This window comes from Nelusetta ayraudi, unplaced genomic scaffold (genome assembly GCF_046127955.1).
Source record: "Nelusetta ayraudi isolate G7.1 ecotype Tasmania unplaced genomic scaffold, CSIRO-AGI_Nayr_v1 ptg000026l, whole genome shotgun sequence".
NCBI lineage: Eukaryota > Metazoa > Chordata > Actinopteri > Tetraodontiformes > Monacanthidae > Nelusetta > Nelusetta ayraudi.
This window is the reverse complement of record NW_027466076.1, coordinates 1,232,913-1,251,548: the sequence shown is the minus strand read 5'-3', so window position 1 is coordinate 1,251,548 and position 18,636 is coordinate 1,232,913. Positions and strand designations below refer to the sequence as shown.

The window sequence follows — 18,636 nt, the reverse complement described above, 5'->3', positions numbered from 1 at the left end:
AAGTTGAGATTTTGTTCTCTTTCCCGCGTTTTCATGCTAAACTATCATAGAACAGTCTTCTCTGCAAGAGATTAGGCCCCCAGAAAAAAAAAGCAGTGTATAGTCTATGACTTTTTTGCCGATTCTTGGACATTGTGGTATCAATCAGTTTTGTGCTAAACTACCATTTAACAGTCTTCCCTGCGAGTTTCGGGCTGATCCAAGTATTTACATTTTTTGGCATTTGGCATTCACGTTCATTTATTTATTATTTCAATTTAAAGATCTTTAACGGCTCAGCTATTAATAATCCCTAATAATAAACCCTAACCCTTCATAAGTCTGATGCATGGCGGCATAAAACTTGGCATGGCTCTCGAGTGACCTGAAGTGAGTGACCTGAAGTGAGTGAGTGACCTGAAAAAGCTGAATCATAGTAACAATAATAATAATAATAATGATAATAATAATAATAAGAAGAAGAACAACAACAACAACAACAATAGTAATATTGGAGGGTCTCGCTCGCAGGGGGTAGCCATCTTGCGCAACCATGTTGCAATCTAAAATGTGAACACTAGATGTCGCAATTTTACACACTGCACAACACAAAAAACCCCACTTGGTATTGATTTATAACTATCCTAGAGTGATATGTAGTAGGAACATTCAGCGTCCTGATGGCGTGTGCAGTGTCATTATTCAGGTAGAGAGGCGTAGCCTCAGTGTGTCACTCATCTCCACTTGTTGTAGTTCTGTCAGCCACAGCTAGATGGAGCTGTCCTCAGCTCAACCGCTGCTCTTGTCAGGACCAACAGATTCACCTTCAACGACTGTAGAGAGAAGAAGTGACAGCAGGAGTCACGACTCACAGCTCGGTCCTTCAATGCATCATCACAGAGACGTTCACAATTCATAGAGATGAAGGACTGACTTCTCACAATCCTCCTCTAACAGTGTGACTGGGAATACTGGATCTTTGCAGTGTTCTGAAATGCGTATCATCTACTGGTTTCAAACCAGGACTGACCTCAGAGTCTCCAGTTTACAGTCTCTGTTGCTGACAAGATCCCTCAGCGGCTTCAATCCGGAATCCTGCAGCTTGTGGTTCCGACTCAGGTCCAGCAGTCTGAGGTGGGAGGGGTTGGACTTCAGAGCTGAGGCCAGCCAATCACAGCTGATCTCTGACAAACTGCACTCACTCAATCTGTAAAAATATGTAATAATAATAACAAAAGTAAATAATAAATGAAGGAGAGTTTATAATGATGCGTGTGCTCTGAAAATCAAAGTGGTAACCCTAACTTCAGAATCTGCCAAAAATAAAAGATAAAAATGAAAAGATCACCTGTAAAATATAACCTCAGTACAAAACTTATGAGGTTTGGTCACATGACCACTGATTGCCAGTTTCTTTTTTCATAATAAAAATTCAATTTAGTTCAAACATGAAAAGAATGATGTTTTGAGATTTATGAAAAGGTACGAATCTTTAGTCCTATGCTCATTCAACATTTAACATGTGTTTAACTTTGTTTGGTGTTACAACCATCATCCACTGGTTCCAACCCAGCACTGACCTCAGAGTCTCCAGTTTACAGTCTGGACTCTGCAAAAAGTCCCTCAGCAGCTTCACTCCTGAGTCCTGCAACTTGTTGTCACTCAGGTCCAGCTCTTTGAGGTGGGAGGGGTTAGACTTCAGAGCTGAGGCCAGCCAATCACAGCTGATCTCTGATAAACTGCTGCCTCTAAACCTGAATAAAGAAAGCAGGATGGAGAGTGAAATACACAATCTAGGGTGTGTGTTCTAAAGCAGGGCTTCCCAAGTTTGCCATGCCATGGCCCCCATACAGCATTAGCTTCTCAGAAACCAACAGACAATGTTACAAAAATTGTATTTTCATCCAATGTTCTGCAGCCCCCATAGTGAATCCTGGAGGAAAAGAAACCTAAGGTTAGGCAATCCCCCAGCAACGTAAGGTTAGGAAACCCTCCTCACCCCCAAGCCAAAAACAACCATTTCATGAGCGATCCGAGTGATCAAGCTCGACAGGAAGGAACTTGTAATTTTTCCTACAGTATAAGAAACACAATAAATATCTCGTAAAAGTTGCATATCGAGCAGGGTAAACATTTGTAATTAATTTGTGATTATTCTCGAGTTAACTCAGGACACTATGTGATTAATCGCAATTAGAATTTTTAATCGACTGGCAGCCCTAAAATACACCTTTAGTCCAGTGTTTATACGACATGTGTGATTGACTGTGTTTGGTGCTGAAACCATCATCCACTGGTTCCAAACCAGTACTGACCTCAGAGTCTCCAGTTTACAGCCTGGACTCTGCAGAAAACCACTCAGCAGCTCCACTCCTGAATCCTGCAGCTGGTTCCAACTCAGGTCCAACTCTCTGAGGTGGGAGGGGCTGGACTTCAGAGCTGAGGCCAGCCAATCACAGCTGATCTCTGACAAACTGCAGTCCCTCAGTCTGAATAAAGGATAAATTATGGAGAGCGAAAATTAGGTTTTTAATGAATGGTTTCATATTATCTTGTTCATTTTTCTTAAAGTATGGATGTTGGTGTAACATATTTGCTACAATGAAAATGTTAAATGAATGTTTCGATTCTGTGTATGATTGTTTTTAAAAAGGCCTATCACACTGTTTGTGAAATACGTTTAAAAGATCAGTCACATGACAAAGAAATCAAAATATGACTATCTCTTAGTATTTGTGAAGATGATATTCTGTTCAGTGACGTCCATCAACCCATAAATTCACAAAATATGAAAAACCACATTTCAACATTTCATAGGACGCAAAAGGTTGTTGTGTTAACTTACAACAAAGGATATGCGATACAAACGATATGCTGTTTTATTAACTGTGTTTGGCGCCGAGACAAGTCAAGTAGATCCGAGCCAGTACTGACCTCAGAGTCTCCAGTTTACAGTCTGGACTCTGCAGAAAACCACTCAGCAGCTTCACTCCGGAATCCTGCAGTTTGTTGTATCTCAAGTGCAGCTGTCTGAGGTGGGAGGGGTTGGACTTCAGAGCTGAGGCCAGCCAATCACAGCTGACCTCTGACAAACTGCAGCCCTCCAATCTGAACAAAGAATAAACATAGTCTGATACATTGCTGCACGTGTGTGTGTGTGTGTGTGTGTGTGTGTGTGTGTGTGTGTGTTTGAGAGAGAGAGAGAGACTGAAACTGAAAAGTACAAATTAATTTTTGTTTAATCACTATAAAAAATATTTTGGATTAAAAAAATTTAGATTTAGACCGACATTCAACAAATTGAAAAACTACATTAAAAGAAAAAGAAATGTTATTGACTGGAGATTGTGAACTGACCCTAGAGTCTCCAGTTTACAGTCTTGATTCTGCAGAAAACCACTCAGCAGCTCCACTCCTGAATCCTGCAGCTGGTTGTTCTTACTCAGGTTCAGCTCTCTGAGGTGTGAGGGGTTGGACTCCAGAGCTGAAGCCACTGAATCACAGCTGATCTTTGACAGCCTGCAGTGACTCAATCTGAATACAAACCAAAATGAAGTATAAGAACAGAAAATACAGGATCAGATATGGCTGGATTTATATGTATACTGAACAATTCCAGTCAGCAGGTCGAATATGTTTTGTCCAAAAGCCCAATGAAACCTTCAGAAAAAGAAGAAGCATTTTGTCAAATACTGTCACCCAGGACGGGAACACAAGCCATCCATAGACGCAGAACACCTCTAACAGGGAGAGGTTGTGCAACCTTAATTGGTTTTGACAGCAATGCACAGTGGCTCTACTCATTCTGCATGTCCAAGGTCTTTGCCCTGGCCCTGACGGTAAGCCTAGCCACTTGCTGGAGGAACCTCATTCCAGCCACTTGTATCCACAGCCTTGCGCTTTCAATCAGTACCCAAGGAAGGGCCCCTTCTTCAGCTTGACACCCTCCCCTACACCTGTAGCATTCTCCACCAAAGTTCCCAACTCAGCAGGCTCGACTGACCTTGAGGACATGGCTCTTCACCACCTTTTCCACAATGGATGCCTTGATTTTTGTGAACAAAAACATCCCAGAGGACGCACAAAAAGCCGTATTGGTTTAAGAGCTGAAGAGCAGGTTTCTCTACGAAATGTCAGTTCGCCCTCACTACAAATCTGTCAAGGATCCTGGTCCGACACAACACCAGGTGGTGATCAAATACATGGAGGACTTTGCCCTCGAGGACTCTGAAGGACGTGCCTCCAACAACACAGCTGCGCTCCATTGGGAAAAGGTGACAATTAGATAAAAAAAAGAGTCATACGGTTATAAAGTGAACACAGTAAACTGACCTCAGAGTCTCCAGTTTACAGCCTGGACTCTGCAGAAAACCACTCAGCAGCTTTACTGCTGAATCCTGCAGCATGTTCTCACTCAGGTCCAGTTCTCTGAGGTGGGAGGGGTTGGACGTCAGAGCCGTGGCCAGCAAATCGCAGCTGATGGCGGACAAACCGCAGGTCTCTAATCTGAATGAGCAATAAATGTAATTCAAAATATGGATAGTATGTGTACACACACACACACACACACACACACACACACACACACACACACACACACACACACACACACACACACACACACACACACACACACACACACACAGGGAACTGACCTGAGAACTTCCAGTCTGCAGTTTGGACTCTTCAGTCCAGCACAGAGAAGCTTTACTGCTGAATCCTGCAGGGCATTCCTACTCATGTCCAGCACCGTGAGATAGGAGGGGCTGGACTTCAGAGCTGAGGCCACAACTTCCAAGTGGATCTCTGAGAGTCCACAGTTAAAAAGCCTGCAATGAAGAGGAGGATTTCATCACAATTCGACACAGCTGTGAACAACATAACATATGCAATATATGATTGCACCATTCCATGACAGAACACTGTATAAGACCACAAACAATACGGACCATAAACAAGACGGCCGTAAACAATATACCATATCTAAACAAATATTTCTCAGTGGTGAGAAAGTGCATTAACATTTGTCGTAAAAAACCAAAGGGCAGCGGTAAAGCCTGTATTTAAAACTATTGCAAGTACAACTATTACAACTATATACTAACAAACATTCTGTTTTTTGGTGTATGCTGTAGAGTTAACAATCACACCAAATGCAAGTCTACGCATAAAAAAATCCAACCCTGACCATGTGCAACTGTGGTTGCATTTGGTGTGTGACACATCTCCACTTACACAGCCTTCCTGCAGTTCCTCACAGCTGGAATCAGTCTTAATCTTCCCTCATCTGTTGTCTTATACTTTGGAAGGTCCAACTCATCCAGAACCTCCTCTGACATCTGCAGTATGTAGGCCAGAGCTGAACACTGGATGGCTGAGAGTTCCTTCTCTGATCTGTTCTCTGAATGCAGGAACTCTTGGATCTCCTGATGCACTGACTGATCCTTCACCTCCAGCAGACAGTGGAAGATGTTGATGCTTCTGTCAGGTGAGACATCACCTGTGTTCATCACCTTCAGGTTGTTGATGACCTTCTGTAAGGTTCCTGGATGGTTGTCAGTGTGACCCAGCAGGCCTCCTAAGAGTCTCTGGTTGGATTCCAGACAGAGTCCATGGAGAAAGCGAACAAACAAGTCCAGGTGACCGTTCTGGCTCTTGAGGAATTTCTCCAAGATTCTCTGCAGAAAGGTGTCGACAGTTTGGCCACCTTCTCCTTTAATCAAATTGTAAATCCGCAAAAAAATAATTTGTAATGGCCATGGTTTTGAGTCTATGAGGAAATTCTGAAGAACCTGGTTGTTCCTGTTGGTGTGACAGTGGAAGATGTACACTGCAGCCAGGAACTCCTGAACACTCAGATGAACGAAGCAGTAGATGGTTTTCTGGAAGATCACACTCTCTCTTCTGAAGATCTCTGTACAAACTCCTGAGTACACTAATGCGTCAGTGACACTGAGACCACACTTCTCCAGGTCTTCACTGTAGAACATGATGTTTCCACTCTCCAGATGTTCAAATGCCAGCCGGCCCAGCTTCAGAAGAACCTCCTTGTCATCCTCCGTCAGCTCCTGTGGACCTGTGATCTGATGGCCTTCTTCATATTTTTGCTTCTTCCTCTTGGTCTGGACCAGCAGGAAGTGAGAGTACATGTCAGTCAGGGTCTTGGGCAGCTCTCCTCTCTGATCTGAGCTCAACATGCTCTCCAGAACTGTAGCAGTGATCCAGCAGAAGACCGGGATCTGACACATGATGTGGAGACTCCTGGAGGCCTTGATGTGTGAGATGATCCTGCTGGACACATCTTCTTTATCTCTGAACCTCCTTCTGAAATACTCCTCCTTCTGGTCATCAGTGAAGCCTCGTACTTCTGTCAGCCTGTTAACACATGACGGAGGGATCTGATTGGCTGCTGCAGGTCTGGAAGTTATCCACATCAGAGCTGAGGGAAGCAGCTGTCCTCTGATCAGGTTTGTGAGCAGAATTCTGACTGATTTCTTCAGAGTGACATCATTCACGACCTGATTGTCCTCAAAGTCCAGAGAGAGTCTGTTTTCATCCAGGCCGTCCAAGATGAAGAGAAGTTTGCAGACAGAGAGCTCCTCTGCTGTGAGCTTCTCTAATGTTGGATGGAAAACACGGAGCAGCTCCAGAAGACTGTAGTGCTGCTCTTTGACCAAGTTGAGCTCCCTGAATGAGAGAGGAACCACCAGATGAAGGTCTTGGTTCTCCAGGTCCTGGGCCCAGTCCAGAGTGAACTTCTGCACTGAGAAGGTTTTTCCAACTCCAGCGACGCCATTAGTCAGCACCACTCTGATGTCTCCCTGCTGCTCAGGAAAGGCTTCAAAGATGTGGCTGCACCTGATTGGACGGTCATGGAGGCTCTTCTTGGTCTTGGTCTCCAGCTGACTGACCTCATGGTGTCTGTTGACATCTTTACTCTGTCCCTCAGTGATGTAGAGCTCAGTGTAGATGCTGTTGAGGAGGGTTTGACTTCGTGCTTCATTGATTCCCTCACTCACATGCTCACATCTCCTCTCCAGACTGATCTTATGCTGCTGTAGAAGCTCCTGCAGACCATCATTCACTGGAGTATATAAAACGTTGGACAAGAAAACATCAGTGTGACAGAGTGAGCATTATTTTCTATCCACAACTTGTAGCTGAAAGCATCCAAAGTCATTTTTTTTAATTGTCTGAGTGTTTGCTATAAATGTCTCTCAGTGAATCTTCTCACTGGAGGTCCTGACATGATCTCAGGAGTGAGATGTGAAGGACGTGCAGGGGGACAGTCTTACTGTAAGCAGTCTTGATGTGACTGGCAGTTTCCAGTCCAGCTCCACACTGAGGACATGGGGACTCACCTGACAGAGCAGACTGGTCCCAGTATGAGCTGGTGCACCTTCTACACAACTTGTGTCCACTGCTGGTCCACACTGGGTCAGTCAGGACGTTCCCATGCAGCTGCTGCTCCTCACAACCACCACTCCTCTTCCTGTGGAGACACGTTGGCTCTGGTTGTGGTCAGCTCATCGCTTTTTATATTTGTTTACTGAAATTCTTCATTTTGTTTTTAAAGTGAATTGTATTTTAACATTTGGTTCTAAATCAACTAGAATTCCCATGATGCTCTCCTTCCAGTATAATTATAAATATAAAAGGTTCTTCCTCTCCCACCAGATTCCAGTTTTTTTCCCAGACAGCCAACAGTTTGAATCAAACTGCAGTTAGTTACTGAGTCAGTCCAGGTTTTCTTACTGTGTCTGAGGAGTTGGAACTGAACTCTGCAACACAAAGACGTGTATGTTAGGTTTATATTGAAAATTTCATTGTGTTCCTCTCACCTCGGGTTCCAGTCCTTCCCAATGAAACAGTCAGACTCTGCTGACTGTCTCTGGAACTGAACTCTGCAACACAAATGTGTGTTCAGTTTATATTGACAATTGGACGGGATGGTCTTCCTCTTGCATTAGATTCCAGGTTTTCCAGATGACCAGCAGTTTGAACAGGCAGTGAGACAAACGGCAGTTACAGTTAGACTGAGTCAGACCAGGTTTTCTTACTGTGTCTCAGGGGGTCCAGCTTCTTCACTGAAGTTAAGAGGAAGACCTTTGGAGTGGTCACTCTTTACAGACACACAGCTGAAGTCTGAAAACTCTGCTTCCCCGTTCTCCTCTTCCTCCACTTGAACACCCATCTTATGACCTGGAGGTCAAACAGGAAGAGTAAAGAAAGTGGATTTTATCCATAAAAATAGCAAATAGCGTGTAACGCAGTACATTTGCAAGTCACTACATTTATAGAACTGAAAAGTAAAATCTTTATCGAGAACTTTAGCCAACAAAGTGCATCCAGAACACGGGAGTTGATGTCTCATTAACAAGTCCACCGTGTTTTTTTTGTAGCGCACCATTAACCAAAAATATTATAAAATGACACTTAATAAGCCTAATAATGACAATACAGTCTTTTAATGTATGCTTAAAGTGAAGGGGCCTGTGTTTAGATGCACACAAAGCAGATATCCTGAGAGGACTTGAGGAAGAAAAATGTACTCACATTTTGAAGCACAGTCACTCAACAATGAATTTTTTTTTGTACCAATTAAATAAATATGGATAATTTCCCACGGTACACCTGACATTATCTCACCAAAAAACTGGAAAACTGGTACAGTGAATATGGTATTCGGCTACAATAATAACATCTTTTCCCTTTTTTACTTCTTTTACTCTGACAGTCTGCACAGTGATGCAGATGGAAGGTTAGTTCAATCAAAGAGGAGAAGAGGACTTACCCTGCGGCGGGACTTGTGTTGTTTCACTTCCTCTTCATCATCTTCATCATCTTTTTCTTCTGCTGCTGCTGCGTCACGCCAGGACGGAGCCCGCTATTCCGTCCGCCGAGCAGAGGAACTTCATCTCCTTCTGTTGCTGATTCCGTTCAGGCAGAGGTCTGTGGGCGTGGCTCCTCCCATTTCCAGAAAATCACGTGACAGCAGAATGCGGTAGTGGCGTTAAGCAGACACCAGAGGGAGCCACTTTATTGAACTTTTCCACTATACAAAAAGTGTTTTATATCAAGCAACCGCAGTCTTTGCTTTCGAAACCAAGCAGCAAAGAAACATAAACTATCATTTGCAAATGCCTATGCATGAATTAATCGGAAAAAGGACAATTCAAATAAAAATACAACAGCATGTTTTCCATATGATGGATGAGTTCTCCTCTTCCTCCACTTGAACACCCATCTTATGACCTGGAGGTCAAACAGGAAGAGTAAAGAAAGTGGATTTTATCCATAAAAATAGCAAATAGCGTGTAACGCAGTACATTTGCAAGTCACTACATTTATAGAACTGAAAAGTAAAATCTTTATCGAGAACTTTAGCCAACAAAGTGCATCCAGAACACGGGAGTTGATGTCTCATTAACAAGTCCGCCAACAGCGTGTGCATCATCTGAGCAGTGGGGGGCCAGAAGGGCCAGCAATGTCTTCTCTGCTCGCCTCAACACACTTATAATAGCACATTTCCCCGTAAACATCCTCATAAAATTATTCAGATATTCAACTTGATTGCGTTGCTTCCATTGTTGTAAATTATGGTAAAGTTCTTCAAGTTTGGACAAGAGCTAAAGCTTACAGAGTACCTTTGGTGGACTTATTAAAAGCTTGTTGAGGAATCTCTTGATATTGCCTTTTATTTATAAGTCCTGACACTATCAATGGCCTGAGTTACTTGTCTTAGTTGTGATTAAATCCTCCAGAAAATATGTTTTGCTAGGTCACCTATATGAAGGTGATGGTATGTCTAAGTGTGATTCTCTGTGGATTCTCGAGCCATAGTGTCATATTGAGGATATTATAAGGTGTATTCATTTAGGATTGAGCAAATATGACGTTACTCATGGCCCATGCATAAAATGCAAGGCTCGCCACTGCATCTCAGGCCTGGTGGGCAGGTTGGAAACACTCATCTCAACTTTGTTGGACTTAGTTGTTTGTTTGTTTGACAAAATATATGCATATATTGAACACAATTTGGTGGATAAAAGTTATATTTAAAGTTAAATGTTATGCAATTACAAAAACTATGACGGTCAAAGAAAAATACAACAAAGAACCAAAAACAAAATAAAGGTGCTGGTTGAGTAAACTTCAGGCCAAGACAGCAACACTAACACAGTGTTTTTCAGCTTCTTTGAGCCACGGCACATTTTTTTTTGTAGCGCACCATTAACCAAAAATATTATAAAATGACACTTAATAAGCCTAATAATGACAATACAGTCTTTTAATGTATGCTTAAAGTGAAGGGGCCTGTGTTTAGATGCACACAAAGCAGATATCCTGAGAGGACTTGAGGAAGAAAAATGTACTCACATTTTGAAGCACAGTCACTCAACAATGAATTTTTTTTTGTACCAATTAAATAAATATGGATAATTTCCCACGGTACACCTGACATTATCTCACCAAAAAACTGGAAAACTGGTACAGTGAATATGGTATTCGGCTACAATAATAACATCTTTTCCCTTTTTTACTTCTTTTACTCTGACAGTCTGCACAGTGATGCAGATGGAAGGTTAGTTCAATCAAAGAGGAGAAGAGGACTTACCCTGCGGCGGGACTTGTGTTGTTTCACTTCCTCTTCATCATCTTCATCATCTTTTTCTTCTGCTGCTGCTGAGTCACGCCAGGACGGAGCCCGCTAGTCCGTCCGCCGAGCAGAGGAACTTCATCTCCTTCTGTTGCTGATTCCGTTCAGGCAGAGGTCTGTGGGCGTGGCTCCTCCCATTTCCAGAAAATCACGTGACAGCAGAATGCGGTAGTGGCGTTAAGCAGACACCAGAGGGAGCCACTTTATTGAACTTTTCCACTATACAAAAAGTGTTTTATATCAAGCAACCGCAGTCTGCTTTCGAAACCAAGCAGCAAAGAAACATAAACTATCATTTGCAAATGCCTATGCATGAATTAATCGGAAAAAGGACAATTCAAATAAAAATACAACAGCATGTTTTCCATATGATATTCAAAGACATGTATTGCGTCACTTGTTTTCAATCATTGATTCATATTTTGCCCCAAAATCCTTCATCACACTGCAATTACTCTTACTGGACAAATTAATAAAAAAATAATAATAATAATAATGATAATAATAATAATAATAATAATAATAATAATAATAATAATAAAAAGGATTTAATGTTCGATGTGATACATATACTATGTTAGCAAATCTATCTTTAACAAATAAGCTCTGACAAACTTTTCAACAAAATGACATTTCTTGCACAAACAAAATTGTTTTTGCAGACCAATAAAGGTATTCCAGATCCAGGAGGGGTGGTTTCTGCTCCTCCCACTCTCACAGTTTCGGGCAAGAAATTTGCCATGCGCCCTTGAAAAGAGTCAGAGAGTCATCTGAGGTCTGTGGAGTTGGGTCAGGATGAGGGCTGCCCAGCTGGCCGTATTCACGCTGTGCCTGATCTTCACGTCCTGTGGTTCAGCTCAGGTGCGTTTCTTTTATTCACCCTAACACCGAGGACTCTCTCACGATGCTGATATCAGGATCACTCTGGTGGCAATAATTCTCTTTTTTCAAGCAGTTTGAACCCTGAAAAAATGTCTTTATGTTAAATATATAACACTTTTTTTTTTTTTTTATCTAGTGTTGCTGTGTGTGTATGTCAGCAAGTAAGATCAGTTAATATTTATGTTGTTTTCAAGCTGGGAGGTTTTGCACTCTCAAATACATTTTTTATGAGACAGAAAAATCTCACCGGAGTTTGAAAAACTGTCCAAACGAGCAGCAGCGATGGCATGAAAATGTCAAACTGAGTGGACAAAGCAAAATTTTGCTTGAATTCAGAGTAAACCCAATCAAGATGCAACATGTTTTATTGGTGGTAAAACATTTATATTTTCACATTTTAATTGTTTTCATGTAATAGTATGTGTCAATAGTCATTTTCATGGTAAATGCTTAAAAATGTGACAGGCGGCTGATTTTCTGGTAGTTTAAGGTTTTTTTATGCAGGATATTTATAAACTTATGTCAGAATGTCATCACTCTTAATTTGACTCAAATTCATATAATTGATCTAATAAATAAAATGTGTCCTGATGAAAGTACTTCAGTCTACTTTTCAGGGTGATTTTTACCATTGCATTTTCACCTTACTCTCTAATTAATGGAACAAGGATTTCTGTGTGATTACATAAGTGAGCCAGTGAGCCACTGGCATAGCTGACCTTACCTTTAGCCAACAGGCAACGTCGGCCACTCAGGAGGAATCAAACAAAAACCCTCTTTTACCTCATTTACACAGTAAAACAACTTGAAAACAAAACAAAACTATTGGATGTGTTGTTGAATATCATATTTTTAGTTTTGAAAATTAAAAAAACAAAAAAAAACATGTTGCTTAAGCGGGCTGACATCCTGAGACTGACGTTCAGCAGGAGTGTCCGGCCACCCATAAGCTGGTCAAGTCGCTGCGGCAGGTGGAGAAGATGTTTGCCGCCCATGAGGCGTCGTACCAGCAGAGCCTGAGAGCCCTGAGGAAGAAGATCGGCGCTCTACACAACAGCACCGCGGTTGTCTTCAAGGCTGCCGGTGAGATGCCATCAACGGTGGAAATATCAAACTGCTATTTATGAAGTTTTTTTTATCGTTTTTCTTTTATTTCTAAAAGTTAAATTGTCTCTCATTGCCAACAAATACCATTTTATTAGCAAGAGTCTCAATCCAGATCATCCTTTAACAATCATCAGCTCTGGTCAGTAGGGGGCGGCGTGCACAGATAGGGCAGCGCTTCTCTCCAGGTCCTCTGGCACCGCCCACAGTCAAAAGTCACCTCACTGGCAGATGGGCTGACCAATTATGGGGGTCATGGTTGGCGGCTTTGGTTTATGCTCATGGTTCATGGTTCATGCTCGCCTTCCAAACAAATTCCAAGCAAAGTTCTAATAAATTCCGAGCAAATTCAGTTATATCCCAAACAAAATCCTAGCAACTTCTGAATGAACACCAAATAAATTCCGAGTAAACTCCCAGTAACTTGCCAGCCAATTCCCATCAAATTTCTAATAAATTTCAAGCAAAGCCAAGCAAAAACTGTGAATTTCAAATAAATTCCCAGCAATTTCCCAATAGATTCCCAACAAATGGCCAGCAAATTCCCCAATGGATTCCCAGTAAATTCCCAGCAAATTCTGAAACAAAACCGCAGAAAATTACCAATAAATTCCCAGCAAATGCCCAATCAATTCTGAACAAACTCCCTTCTTCTTGTCCCTGCTCCGGTTTCAGCCTCCTGCCCCAAACCGGAGGCTCCGGCATTCGGCCGCCGCCTGGGTCGGGTGTTTGGCGTCGGGCACGAGGTCCACTTCCTGTGCAAGCCTGGCCATGAGCTGATCGGCCCTCGGACCAGGAAGTGTCTGGAGTCCCTGCGGTGGAGCGGCCGGCAGCCCCAGTGTCGACGTAAGCGACGCAACCGACTTTCAGCTGAGGTGGCGGCGCTCAGAGTCTCTGAACTCTCTCCCTCTTCCTTTTCCAGGTTTGAACGTGTCTGGCGGCTACTCCCCCTTCTACTCTCGCAGTCCCTCCACCACCCCACCGGCACCTCCTCGCCCCTCGTCGGCGACCACCACCCCAGCTACCGCCGCCTCCGTCCGTCCGTCCCACTGTACTCACCTCCTGGGCTCCACGCGCTGCACCTGCGATGTGGGCTTCGCCATCTCAGGCCGGGACAACGCCGTCTGCACGGGTGAGCTCATCCATTCCCCGCAGTCGCCGCCGGTCGGTGACCTTTTTTTGACCAACGCCCCCTCCTGGTGTCTCCAGACGTGGACGAGTGCCACCTGTTTCCTCTGGCTCAGCCGGGCCGCCTCTGCGTCCACCGCTGTGTCAACACCCCTGGGAGCTTCCGCTGCGTCTGTCCGGCTGGCTACCGCCTCGCCGACGACAGCCGCACCTGCATAGGTCAGAGGTCAAGGACAAGAGTTGGGGGACCTGGAGGTGCGCAGGCATCCTGGTTCTTACTGGTCCCTTCTTCCCCCGCTCTTTCTGTCCTCAGATGTGGACGAGTGCGAGAAGCGGAGCCACAACTGCACGGCGCCGCAGCTGTGCGTCAACACCTTCGGCGGTTTCCGCTGCGTGGCGGTCAGGTGCCCCGACCTCAGGAACGCCACCTACATAAAGACCTCGCCCGTGTAAGAGCCCGTGAATCCATCGAGATCTAACGACACACCAATGGGCCCCACGACACCAAACCCTTTGTCGTAGCCAGCATGCTAACAGCACATTAGCACGGAGAGTTTTTTTATCGAGCTTTATCAAGCCAAGCCGCTTCATGAAATCAGAAAAATAAATATTAAAACTGTCAAAGATTTTACACACACTGTAACACACTGCGTGTCTGGTCCTGTTGACGCTACCGCTAACAAGCCAACTAACGCGGGTGCCCCGTCGGTTGTTTGCAGGCGCTGCGAGAGGAACCCGTGCATGCTGGGAGACGAGGGCTGCGCTCTGGCGCCGAACTCCGTCTCCTTCCACTTCCTGTCGCTGGTGTCCAACATGGCAGCGCCGCGCGTCCTCTTCCGGGTGTCGGCGGCCCGCGTGCTGGGCGACACGCTGCGCTTCGGCCTGGTCGGCGACAGTGGCCGGGGCCACTTCAGCGTGCGTCGGGCGGGCAGGCAGAGCGGCACCCTGCTCCTGGCGGCGCCCGTCCGCGGTCCCGCCACCCTGGAGGCCGAGGTGGAGATGAGTGAGCTGGAGCGCGGCCGCCTGCTGGGCCGCTACCTCACCAGAGTCACCGTCTTCGTGTCACAGTACGACTTTTAGATGGGGGAAGAAAGGGAAAAAAAAAATAAAACACCTTTGTTGGGATTTGGTTCTTTATCCAACACATCTACCTTAGGCAAAACAAATGAGATCTTAGCAACATTAGCACAGCTAAGTGAAATCACAGTGGACTTCGTCCCAGTCTAGCCCCGGGATCTATCTATTATAGATCTATACATCTACAATAGATGGATTGAACCGTGTTTGTTTCAGGTCAAAGGTCGTCCTGTCAACCAATTTACAGGCGTTTATTTTTTGTATTGCGGTCTAAAGGGTAAAAATGCTTCCTTTTTTTGCCACAGTACCTCAAGTGACCACTCGAGAGAAAAAAACAACTGATGTCCAGGCCTTATAATCCACCCATGGTTTAGCTACATGGAGCCAACAGCACAGCGGGATCATGACGTTCTTCCCTGGTACCTGGAGCAGGGTTTAGCACCACCTAGTGGTCTGTTGTCATATGACGGCAACTGGCGATGGCAAACTCGTCACTCTGACTGGTTACCATTACATTCAAAGGTTAGGGATTGTGCAGCGCGCAGAACACTCAGCCAATCAGGGACCGAGTGAGGTGGAGCGGGAAGCGATGGTGGCGGAGTTTTCGTGAATCTTGGCCACGCCCACAACATCGAGCTCATTTAGAAAACGGTGCCACTGTTTACTTTTTTATGACTCTGTTGTGCTTTCTGTTCCCCAGACTTGTAACATTTGTAACTTTTGAACTTTTTTTTTTTTTTTTTTAAAGAAAAGCTACAACTGCTATATGTTCTTGAATGTTATTCATATTTTCATTTGGGTTTTTTTCTTACTCTATTCCATTGTCATAACATGTCGGGTTTACGAAAAGATTTTAAAGCTAGCAAGAAGAAAATGTGAATACCAGAAAGTATTGTGAGGAGTGTTGTGTTGTGTTTTTTCCTGTAGCCAGTGCGCCTGTCGTGTGTCTGTCTGTCTTTGACTCGCTGCGTAGTCGGCAATGAAGAGGTTTGTGCCGTCACCTAGTTGTCCTGCCAGTTGTGTCTCTTGGGTCTGCTCCTGTGTGGCGCCGAAGGCTCTCGGGCCCGTCAGACGCAGGAATGTGGCGGAGAAGTGCAAGACACGGCGACACAGTCGGACGTGTTTTACGTCACATTCGCGCACGGCCGTGCGAAGACACAGGACACAGAGGAGTGTTGACCTCGGGGTCGGGCGACATGCACACGGAAAGAGTCGCACACCAGTGTGGAGGCGGTGGGAGGAGCCTGGTTGAGCCAATCCGCCAACATCCATCCTAACCCCTCCTCCCCCGCCCTCTGATTTATTTTCCATTCCTTTTTCTCTTTTTTTTTTAAACTTAAAATTTCTACTTTGGCCATTGGATTTAAAGTGTGTAAGATTCTTAAGGAAGTCGGCCTGACAGTGCTTTTTGTATTTAGGGCCACTGTCTGGAGGGCTTCCTTAAAGAAAATGGTGCGCAAGATGGCTCCTAACGAAAAGCAAGACCCTTGCTCAATGTATCTTCTTATATATATGAGAAACGTTCTAAGGGAAGGAAAACCAAATTACATTTGTTGTACTGCACGTATACACTTTATTCATGCATTTATAGGCTGCATGGTAAGCTTTTACCAGTATGAAAAAAAAAAAAAAAAAAACTTTCTCCTACCCTTAGAACGGTTCTCATACATATATAAGAATAGTCATAGCAAGGTTCTTGCTCCCAGTTAGCTGCCATCTTGCACAGCCATATTTTTTATCAAGCCTGGTGTGGGAAAGTGAAAGAAGCTGCAATCTGAAAGGTGACCACTTGATGTCACCATTTCCCCTTCAAAATATCCAAATACTACACACTGAAACTTTAAGAGGGTGTTGGAGACCAAAACCTCCAATCCACTAGTTGGCACCACGTCCTGGCTGTGATATTGGATGATACTGAATCAGGGCTTCTTTGTGGCTCGTTGCTTCTTAAATGATTCAAATCAATTTCTCCTTCATAGATGGACTCACACAAACAGGACAGCAGGATAGAAACCTTGCAGACTTTATTATTATTATTAACAAACTGTCCAACTTTAATCTGTACAGAGCAACAAAATAAAACAAAGTGATAAAGAGGATTTGATGGATTCAGAAACAAACTTTACAAAGAAAAAAAAAAAATGGAAAACTGAAACTTTGTCAAAGCTCGGGAACCATGAGAGCAAACAGCAAAGAGCGGAGGAGGGGCAGGCTGCAGGACACACACACACACACACACACACACACACACACACACACACACACACACACACACACACACACACACACACACACACACACACACACACACACACACAGCTGCAGGGCTTCTGGATGTTCTGTACAACAGGCCCCTCGGTGGGACGGTGAGTAGGCACGCCTTGATGTAAAAAAAATAAAATAAAAAACACGAAAAAGCTCACGATTTGAAAAAGAAAAAAAACCTCAGTGAAGGCAGTTCACCCGGACGTACCATTGACGAGCACTAGATGGCGCTGCAAAGAAGCGCGTCCCAAGCGTTAACGCTAACCCGGTCAAAATGAACGGCACATAAAGAGCTCTCCAGTTTAGTAGCAAAAATCTGGTGGTGGCTGGATACAGAACTTCAATGCTCAAAAAAAAAAAAATTAAAATAAACATAATGATACAAATATAATTCCATCATAAACATATTTTGTCTCAAATATTTTCTGATAATTCAAGTTTCATCAACACTTTAGAAGAACCTAGTGTTTTCTTTTGCCGGGTAACTTTATTTCAAACGGTCAAAAGTATCACTGCGACTTTCAACTTCTTGCCCCCAGCTGCGGCAGGTCGAGGCTACGCAGTTACCAGTTACGAGACAAAATCCGGAAGTCGGGGGGAGGGGGAGAGAAGAAAAAGCCGTAAAGGAGATTTTGAGAGCGAACCGCGTCGGACTTACTGTCCGTTTTTGAAACACCCTTGCTAATAATAAATCACACAGCGCCACCAAGTGGTCCGCTGACAACTGTCGACAACTCGCGACACCGACGACAGTGTCCCCCGCAAGACTAGCTGACATGAGTTTAGAACTGCAACAAAGAAAACATGTTTGTTTTTTTTTGCAGAACAAATCAAACCACAGTTAGAGGAAATAAGCGTCCGAGCCCCGACCCCGCAGTTCCGGTTCTGAACGACCAGGTCCCGTTTCCTCGAAAAAAAAACATGTATAGGAGCCAAACCGACCCCTCCTACTTCTCCGCCCCATTAGTGGAGAACTGAGGGACGCGCGCTTGAAAAGGCAACCAGAGAACATTCAAATTATAGTGAAGCAAAAAGAGTCATCAAATAAATAAGGCTATGACAAAACAATATATATATATTTAAAGATATAAAAAGAAAAAAAAATGTGCAATGATTCCAGTATCATCTTTACACAAAATGTTCACATCTCCTTAAACAATCTAGAATCTTCTCATTTCTCCAAGTCAAATCTTGTTTCTTTGTTCCCGCTTTGCTCTCAACATTTCCGTAACAACAAAAGCAGGAGGACAAAGAAAGGAAAGAGAAGTAGCAGAATTCACACGTCCATTTGTCGTCTCCTCCCGAGCGTGGATCAAACCGCGGTTCCACCAAACCAAAAAAACAAAAAACAAACACACGCCTCGACCTGCAGGTGGCGTGGTGACGCAGGTCAAACTGGGCGCGACAGATTCATGGCACAGCTTGGCCTGTAGGGGGAGTAAAACGCACAAGGACAGGAGGGAGAGCTGCGGTTGCCAGGTCTGTCAGAAACAGAACCTCAACACAAGTTCTCACCGGAGGAGGAGGGGAGGGGGAGGAGG

General features: G+C 44.2%; 2 protein-coding genes across 4 annotated transcripts; one reads left to right on the top strand and one right to left on the bottom strand.

Annotated features, from left to right (window-relative positions):
- Nucleotides 1-71: 71 nt before the first annotated feature.
- On the bottom strand, nucleotides 72-8,181 carry LOC142890017 (NLR family CARD domain-containing protein 3-like). Of its 2 annotated transcripts, none has more exons than XR_012927034.1 (12): nucleotides 8,040-8,181; nucleotides 7,341-7,471; nucleotides 5,215-7,063; nucleotides 4,635-4,808; nucleotides 4,312-4,485; nucleotides 3,337-3,513; nucleotides 2,914-3,087; nucleotides 2,295-2,468; nucleotides 1,560-1,733; nucleotides 1,010-1,186; nucleotides 344-812; nucleotides 72-305 (listed from the first exon to the last, which is right to left on the bottom strand). XR_012927034.1 is itself a non-coding variant. In XM_076028755.1 (12 exons), the coding sequence occupies exons 1-12, from the start codon at nucleotides 8,171-8,173 to the stop codon at nucleotides 806-808; spliced, it is 3,408 nt and encodes a 1,135-aa protein (XP_075884870.1). In that variant the 5' UTR covers nucleotides 8,174-8,181; the 3' UTR covers nucleotides 72-805. The 2 variants fall into 2 exon arrangements, 1 of the variants encoding a protein (XP_075884870.1); XM_076028755.1 differs by adding an exon at nucleotides 7,821-7,883 and having other exon boundaries at nucleotides 72-812.
- Nucleotides 8,182-11,424: 3,243 nt separating this feature from the next.
- Nucleotides 11,425-14,977, top strand: LOC142890023 (fibulin-7-like). 2 transcript variants are annotated; one of them, XM_076028765.1, is made up of 7 exons: nucleotides 11,425-11,500; nucleotides 12,451-12,604; nucleotides 13,301-13,471; nucleotides 13,548-13,757; nucleotides 13,835-13,972; nucleotides 14,067-14,202; nucleotides 14,473-14,977. In XM_076028765.1, exons 1-7 carry the CDS (start codon nucleotides 11,435-11,437, stop codon nucleotides 14,831-14,833), a joined length of 1,236 nt encoding a protein of 411 aa, XP_075884880.1. In that variant the 5' UTR covers nucleotides 11,425-11,434; the 3' UTR covers nucleotides 14,834-14,977. The 2 variants fall into 2 exon arrangements, with proteins under 2 accessions (XP_075884880.1, XP_075884879.1); XM_076028764.1 differs by having other exon boundaries at nucleotides 12,448-12,604.
- The last annotated feature ends 3,659 nt before the right edge of the window (nucleotides 14,978-18,636 follow it).